General features: G+C 36.5%; 1 protein-coding gene across 1 annotated transcript in view; it reads right to left on the bottom strand.

Annotated features, from left to right (window-relative positions):
- The window catches only part of Faf1 (Fas (TNFRSF6) associated factor 1), a gene marked incomplete at its 5' end in the record, with an annotated part of 440,455 nt that extends 431,124 nt beyond the window's left edge, over positions 1-9,331 (bottom strand). The window contains 1 exon segment of the mRNA XM_005398612.2: positions 9,202-9,331. Coding sequence (XP_005398669.1) covers positions 9,202-9,246 — 45 coding nt within the window.

Genomic DNA, 9,331 nt, shown 5'->3' with positions numbered 1-9,331 from the left:
CACACACACACACACACACACACACACACACACAAACCAGAGTTTGAGAACTGGAGATATAGCACAGTGGTATACAGCACATTGTCCCACATGCACAGTGCTGTAGATTAAAAACACAGCACCACATACACAAAAAAAATTAGACTGAAACGATTATCAAGAAAAGAAAATGACACCACAGTAACTGTATTCAAATTTTACAAGGTTCTTGGCCTCAAGCCTGATGTCTGGCCATACTACCTAACTGAGCACCTCCAGAAAAGCTAAACCAGAAAGGTGCTCTGTACTTCTCTACATACAGGTAACTTTGAAATTATAACTCTCAACTGAGTAAGATAGTCAAATTTTTATTCTTTCAGTGACACATTTTATTATTCAAAATCATGCTGACAAATAGAAAAAGTATAAAAATAGATAAAAATTTATAATTGTACCCTGTTTGTACCATAACAACATAAACAGCCTATATTAAAACTATTCACTGAGTGCCTCTTACAACATACTGTAGGAGCAGATGGTTAAGATCTAGGCAGTTGTTCACGTGAAGAGCTGGCAGTATGGGAAAACCATGTCAACTGACGACACAATCTAATATGATTCAAGACAGAAACATGTACAAGATACAGAAAAAGAAACTATTCAACCTAACTAGGCACAACATATGAGTATTATAAGCTAAAGACAGATGGAAGATGAATAGAAATTTTCCAGGCTTTGAAAGATGAACAGAAATTTTCCAGAGACACAAAAAGGAAGAGTCCAAAGACAAAGACTCACGGAACAGCCTAATCAAGTATATACCAAAACACTCCATTTTCCTAAGTCACAGAAATGGAATTGTATTTAAGATCACAAAAATCGAAGAATAACAGGAATGAATGGAATTCCAAAAATCATCTAGATCAGTGGTTCTCAAGCACAATCCTTAAATGAGCAACATCAGCACAACCTGAGAACCTGATAAAATCCAAATTTTCATATTTGATCCCAGATCCATTTAATCAGAAACTTTGGGATGGAAGTCTGGTGGTTTAGCAAGCCCTCCCAGTTATGCTCATGCAAGGTAAAGTTTGAGAACTACTGACTTAAGTCAAGGTTTCTCAACACCATCAAAATTTAGGACCAGAAAATTCTTCAAGTAGGAAGGTATCTTGTGCATTATAAAATGTTTAGTAGCATCCTTAGCCTCTAGGAACTAAATGCCAACAGCACTCTCCAGCTATAACAGTCAAAAATTTCTCCAGACATTGCCTAATATCCCCTGGGGAACAGAACTCACCACTGATATGGATCAGCAAACCTTCCTATAAAAACGCATGGCAAATATGTTGGGCTTTGCAGGCATGCCATCAACTATTCAACCCTGCTATTAGGGATAAAAGTAGCCAAAGACAACACGTAAACAAACATGAGTGACTATGCTCCAATACAACTTCATACCAAAATGGGTGATGGTCTGACCATCAGACTCCAGTGGTCTGTTCACTCCTACCCTAAATCAATTACTGGAATTATAATTAATGTTCTTAACCCCAGCGCTTCCAAGTAATTATCTAAACTGTATTTGGTCTGCTCTAGCCTCTCTCAACCTAGACGGAACTCAGGCAGACCTTCTTTCTACAGTTTGAGTAACTGAAGCAAATAAAGCCTGAAGTCTTACCCAGAGAGCCATAGCCAAAACAAACCAATACAGCTACAGCTAGTCTACCTACCATGTTCTAACAAATACCCCCTAAGGAGACATACAAATGTTTAGAGTTTTGAAGTCACTAAAACCTAGAAAGAAAAGTTGTGTGTGTGTGTGTGTGTGTGTGTGTGTGTGTGTGTGTGTGTTTTTAGGGGGTAGCTTTTATCATAAAGACCCAGATACTAAATATTTTAGGTTTATAAGCAATAAAAAATCTATTCTCAACTACTTACCTCCATCCCGGAAGCAAGAAAGCAAACACAGGCAACAGGTAAACAAATGCATGTAACTATGTTCCAATAAATTTTTATTTACCAAAACACGTAGAAAGTTTGCAGAACAGAGTTTGCTAATCCCCGATGTACAGAGACTATAAAACAGTCAAGCAAACAATAGGCATCAACCCAACTTTGCTCAGCAAATATAGAGACCCTTGTGTTCATTTCAAGCCTTTCAACTATCTATGAGCTAAGCAGCATGGCACTAAGTGGTAGCCTAGGAATGACCAAAATGCCAACTTTTTCTTTCTTCCTTCCTGTATGTCTACTACATGACAGGGACCATCTAACTACCCACTGATTTACCAGAAAGAGTCTCACTGTTCACCACGCTTGTGTCTCACACTTGTGGGCTCAAGCAATCAATACTTCTTCCTTAGCCTCCTAAATAGCTGGAACAACAGACATGCACCACATTCTTCTTATTAATTTATTTTACACATAAACTCCCTCACCTGGAAAAATTTATGAATGGCAGATCCATTTTCCTTAAGAATATAAAACTACCTAAAAAATTAGCTATAAAATAAACACTCTAAAGTGTTCCTAAACAAAATCTTGTTCCAAACCAACCCATAAGCTTGAACAATTCATCTTCAATTTCTACAGTGGAAAAATAACAAGCTTAAATGGACAATGTCAGAAGTTCTCTTTTTTTTTTTTTTTTTTGTCTTTTTTGAGACAGGGTCTTGCTATGCAGTTCAGGCTGGCTTTGAGCTCACTTTGTAGGCCAGGCTGGTCTCGAATTCACAAGATCCTCCTGCCTCAGCATCCCAAGCGCTGGGATGACAGGCGTGCGCCACCGCGCCTGGCTCAGAAGTTCTCTTGAAAAGACTTTTCTCTTGAAAAGAAGACTATCTTAAAATTGTCAAAACTGAAAATAATATCTAGAATTTGTTGAACACTTTCTATATCAGACACTAGTTCTAATCACTTTCCATGTGTTGACTCATCTTTTTCTATGAAGAAATTGAGGCACACAGGCGTGACAAGATTGGTCAAAAGCACATAAGTGGCAGAAATGGGATTTAAATCCCAGTGGTCTGAAACCAAAGTGGTATCCTTAATCACTATTAAATAAACTAATAATTAATAAACTACTAAACTTCATTCTCCATGCCAGAACCTTATTTTCCCAATAACCTACAATCCAAATGGTTAAATAACAGGACTTGTTCCTCTAATAAAGAGGACAGAGGGCTGGGGATTTAGCTCAGCGGCAAAAGCGCCTGCCCGGCAAGCGCAAGGTCATGAGTTCAGTTCCCGGTACCGGAGAAAAAAACAACAAAAAAAAAAGAGGATAGAAAAGGAAGACAAAAAGGAGAAGGTAACAGTACTCCTTTGTGACCAAAGTATTCAATCTCCTACCCAGGGTAATCTCTCACAATGAAACATGTTCCATGGATACTCAGTGTGATCCCTAACCCACATCATCACAGATAATACTACTGATATCATTTCTATGTCCACACTCTAGCATACTCTTTCTAGAAGATATCTCTCTGTGTCAAACTAAAAAAGATAGATGAATTCAAAACTTTATCTAGAAGGAAAATGTCACAAAGGGACAGAAACTACTTAAAAGTGACTTGCCAACAGAGTAAAGTCATGGAAAACTCTGCTTTAAACAAGAGCTCAGAAGCATATAAAACCTTAAGGAGTGATAATCCAGTATCAGAAAATTTATACAGCAGGGCTGGGGATTTAGCTCAGCGGCACAGGGCCTGCCTGGTAAGCGCAAGGTTGTGAGTTCGATTCCCAGTACCAGGAAATAAAAAAAAAAAAAAGACAAAGAAAATTTATACAGCAATATAGGTGCCAAAAGTACTACTAGCTGAAATGACCTAGAGGGAAAAACAAAGGCACAACTATGTGATAAAAAATAAATAAAAAAAAATAACATCAAAGTCAATGCCAAGGCTGGGGATGTAGCTTAGTGGTAGATCATTTGCCTAATATGTACAAGGCCAGAAGTTCAATATCCAGCAATGCAAAAAATAAAAAATATATATCAGTGCAAAATTTGAGAACAAATTAAGGGACTCTTAATCTATGACAACTGGAACTAAATTCAGAAAGAATACTTTTTAACCAGGCACATAAAGTTTTGTTTCTAAGAAAGTCTGAAATAAAGTATTACCAGTGAACACTGTTCTTTACTTGAGTATAGCTAGGATCTCTTTCTATGTTATTAGCAATAGAGAAACAAAAATAATAAGATATAAGAGAACAACCTGGTGAGGCTGGGGTGGGGATATCCTTCTATATTGTTGGTAGGAATGTAAACTAGTTCAACCATTCTGGAAATCAGAATGGAGATTCCTCAAAAAACTAAAACTAAAAATTCCACTCAACCTAGCTATTCCCCTTCTTGGTATCTTCCCCAAAGAGTTAAAGACATCATACTACAGTGATACATACATACCAGTGTTTACAGTACCACATTTCTTAAGATAAATCTTGGAAATGGCCTATATATCTATCAACAAATGAATGGATAAAGAAAATTTAGTATTTGTATGTGATGGAGTATTACTGTGCCATAAAGAAGGATAAATTAGTCATTTGCAGAAAAATAGATGTACTTTGAGACTTCTTTTTTTTTGTCTTTTTGAGACAGGGCCTCACTATGCAGTTCAGGCTGGCTTTGAGCTCACTTTGTAGCCCAGGCTGGTCTCAAACTCCCAACAATTCTCCTGCCTCAGCCCCCCAAGTGCTGGAATTACAGGCGTGCACCACCATGACCAGCTTACACATAACTTCTCTTATATGAGAAGTCCAAAGTATAAATAATTTTTAAAATAAAACAAAATATAGGCAATAGGAAATGGACACAGATCTTTTGTAAATAGAAAAGAGGATTCAGATGGAGGAATTGACAGCAAAGGTAAGGAAGGGGAATAAAAAGTATTAAAATATGTTAAGTACACATACCTATCCCAAGAAGAATGTAAACATTATGTACAGCAAACATGTACTAATAATGAAATTTTTTTTTTGAAGGTTAAGAGAGTGTGGAGGGAAACTCATTTTTTTGGTCTATTTAAAACAAAGTATGAGGTAATATTACTAAGATTACTGGACAGCAACTGCAACTGTTTGGATATCTTTTTTAATTCACATCTGTAAGCTAAACAACTAGATCTCAAAAGTATACTTCATCAAATAATTTTTGTGAAGAGGAAAGAAGCTTTTAAAGAATTCTACAATTACTAAAAGAACAAGATTTGGAACTTTCACCTGAATGCATGTTATAGAAATATTAAAGGGGGAAAGGTCCTCATGATTCATCATCAATGCCTGTTTTTTTTCAAACCCAGGAAATTCCTTTGCACAAGTTCCTGATCCTAGCCAGATGAAGTGTAGTTGTACTTACTACTCTGTTCATTCCTTTACCAACAGTAGAGTGTGCTGCTATTATATATGTTTAAACCTCATTTTTGGTAAAATATTCCAAATTCTAAAGTTACTTCCTCAGTGCTAAATTTAAAAATAATTAATTAAACAAGATGTTGGCACTCTCTCCATTCAAAGTTTTGGTGGTACAGCCACTATAGAAAACAGTAGGACAGTTCCTAAAAATCTACAAATAAGATCATTGTGTGATCCAGCAATTTTACTTCTGGGTGTATTCCCAAAGGATTTAAAAATAGGAATTCAGGGCTGGGGATATAGCTCAGTGGTACAAGCACCTGCCTGGCAAAGTATAAGATCCTGAGTTTGATTCCCAGTACCCACATTAAAAAAAAAAAGGCCCAAAAATAGGGATTCAAACATATTAGTACACCAGTGTTCACAGCAGTATGATTCATAATAGCCAAAAGATGGAAACAGCCCAGATGTTCATCAAAGATGTATGAATAAACAAAATGTGATATATACAAACAGGACACTATTTAGCTGTAAAAAGAAATAAAATTCTGACACATTACAACATGAATGAACCTTGGGGAACTTGCACTAAGTGAAATAAGCCAATTACAAAAGGATAAATACTGCATGATTCTACTTATATGAGGTACCTAAAACAATTCATACAACATAAAATAGAAGGGTGGTTGCCATGGGCCAGGGAAAGGGAGGATTGAGGGAGTCATTGTTTAATAGATACAGTCACAGTTTCATAAGATGAAGAGTGCAGTGATGGTTACACAGTAGTATGAATGTAATTAATGCTCCTGAACTGAACTGTAAATGGCAAATGTTAGTCTCCATACTCTACTATAAATACATTTTTTAACTGAGGACAATTTGGAAAAGAACTGCCTACAAAGCAAGTTCATCTACCTACAATGTCCCAATCCTACCTCATTAAGTATGACCTATAATCTTCCATCCACTCATCACTTCTCCACTAATTTCAACAGTCTTATTTGTTGAGTTAAAAGAGATACAAACTCAGGGGCTGGGGATTTAGCTCAGCGGCAAAAGCGCCTGCCTGGTAAGCGCAAGGTCGTGAGTTCGGTTCCCGGTACCGGAAAAAAAACAAAAAATTAAAATTAAAAAATAAAAATTAAAAAATTAAAAAAAATAAAAGAGATACAAACTCCAAAGAATTCAAAATCCCTTCTCAAAAGCTTTTCCATAATTAAACATTGTATTACTAGAACCTATTATGTAGCAATGATCAAAATCTGAAGTTTATCTTTAAATCTAATCAAATTCTAGGGCCGGGGATATAGCTCAGTGGCACAAGCCCCTGCCTGGCAAATGCAAGGTCCTGAGTTCGATTCCCGGTACCAAATAAATAAATAAATCTAATCAAATTCTAAAATTATGTCCTTTCACAAAGACACACTGAGCTCTCAAAACTATCACTGATTTCTACACTCATATAACAAAATATAATTTTAATAAATATATAAATAAATAAAAAATATAATTTTGTTATATCCACTTCTGGGTGGGGAAAGTGAGTTGTCCAGCTATAGAAGAAACTGGTGTCATCCAAGAATGTTCATGACAAAGCTTGAGATATAATCTTTAAAATAAATTATCTCATTTTCCTATAACTAGATAAATGCTTATTTTTAAATTAATCCTAAAAATCAGAGAACACACACATAAAAATAATAATAACCAATTTTAAACTCAGACTATGAAATCAAACTGATCTGGTACGTTCATTTGTAAGATAATCACAGGTTCCTAAACACACTAAGGTTAATGCTAGCATCTTAGCAATATTACTTTATTATATTATATTCAGCAATAAAGTTAATTACTTTGGCTTCCAAACAAAAACTCCAGGAGTTTTTGTTTGGAAACCAAAGTAATTATTTTAATCATTTTAATGCATATTTTAATTAATTAATTAATTTGGCAGTACTGGGGATTGAACTTAAGACCTTTGCGCTGAGCTACAGCCCCAATCCTTTATTTTTTATTGTATAATATTAACTTTATCTCTGAATAGAGAACCCTAAATCTTCTGTTCTAATGATTGTCATAAATAATAAGTTAGAAAGCAACTACAAGTTAGTAAGGTAAAAAGTTTGGTGAAATTACAACACAATTACAGTATTAATTTTAACTAATTCAACTAATGAAGTTACACTCGCTGATGTTCTCCAAAATCTTTCCCATATAATTTTTATAACAGGATAAAAACTACACCTAGAAATGCAGTCTTTTTTCACAGGATGCATTCTACATTAGATAAAATATTGCACTGCAGAATGCGGGGAGCAAACATAATGTATGGAAATACCACACTGAAACCCACTACTTTGTAAAATTGGTTCTAATATGTTCAGTTTTAGTAATAACTTAGTGCCAGTGTAATATAGTTGGCACTGATTGTATATATTGGAGGCGGGGAACCAGGTTTCCTTACGTAGTTCAGGCTGGCCTTGAACTCACTATGTAGCCCAGGATGACCTTGAACTGAAGGAGATCCTCCTGCCTCAGCCTCCAGAGTGCTGCAATCACAGGCATGTGCCACCATGCCTGGCTTAATAAATTATATTTTTAATATATATTTTTTAAAAATCAAAAAGATGTTTAAAGATTTAGACAGGCAAAGACTAAGTCATTCTTAAACCTACAATTTGAGGTCTACTTTTAAGAACCCTATGTTTGGAGGCTACAGCATAATTAAAATATACATATATACATATTCCAAGTGTATCAGATACCACAGAGTAAACAAAACAGCAAACTCTGTTAATCGTCACCAGAACATCAAGTTGTAAAAATAACAAAACTTAAAAGAACAGAGAGAAGAAAAGTTCAGTAAGGACAAATACTACCTATAATACTGTTAGACCATGTGCAATAATGACAACAGGATTCAAGAAAGGAAAGTCTGCCTATACTTGACAGTAGCTTCTAAATTAATGCTAAAGTGGTTAAAAATATCTCACTAAAATATTTTCTACATCAAAAGGCAAAGGTAATGTTAACAGGGTATCACTTCTAACTCCAACTCTTTCCTGGTACATACAGCTCTAATTTCAAAGGCCCTCCCTAAAATACTTTCATGCCAGTGTCACGACAGCTGGGTTCATAAGGGAATAACCTTTATTTATTCTTTAAAATATTCCTAGAGAAAGGCCACCACCCAACCCATTCAAGTCTGTAGGGGAGAGAAATCCGCAAATATGAATTGGTTACTAAGTGTGTGAGTTCACTGTGGAGCTCCATTGGAATATAGACTCTGCCTCTTTCTGATCTTCTTACCCTCCAAAGATTCCAATAAGGCAAGTGTCAAATGCTTACTCTTCCTTGAAAAGGACCACAATGCCTGGTTACCCCCACCACCTCTTCCTCATCATTCTTTTTTACTTTTCCCTTAATACAATATATTGTTACCACATCTATAACAACACACACTCCACATCCACAATCCACATACCAGTCTCCTCGGGGGAACAATCCAAAACAGACCATAGTGAAGTGGTCCCACACTCAATTATCTCCAAATTTGTACATATTCCCCATATAATAAACGCCACACACACACACACACACACACGAGTAATCCAAAAACCTTAACACCCCCTACTAAAAATTCTCATTCAACTCGTACGTAATACATTCTATAAAACCAACATAATATATGAATTTTACGCTCATAAATCTCTCACACACACACGTACACACACACACGTACCATATCAAAGCCTAAACTACACATCACTGTAGTGCTCAAACAAATGCTGGGAAGAGGCCACCCTTCGGACACAGGAACCCACGAGGCTAGAGGTGGGAGGGGAACAGAGCCAGATACTTCACCTGAAAATCCGCCAGGATGATCTCGCGGTCCATGTTGGACGCCATGGCTGCCGCCGAGTTCCGCGGCGCCGGGAGCGAAGCGCGCACCTGGGCGGGAGACGGCGCCTCCTGCGGCCGTTGTCGCCGTGGC

This window comes from Chinchilla lanigera, unplaced genomic scaffold (genome assembly GCF_000276665.1).
Source record: "Chinchilla lanigera isolate Chin_1 unplaced genomic scaffold, ChiLan1.0 scaffold00063, whole genome shotgun sequence".
In the NCBI taxonomy this organism is placed as follows: Eukaryota; Metazoa; Chordata; class Mammalia; order Rodentia; family Chinchillidae; genus Chinchilla; species Chinchilla lanigera.
This window is presented reverse-complemented; position numbering and strand designations above follow the sequence as displayed.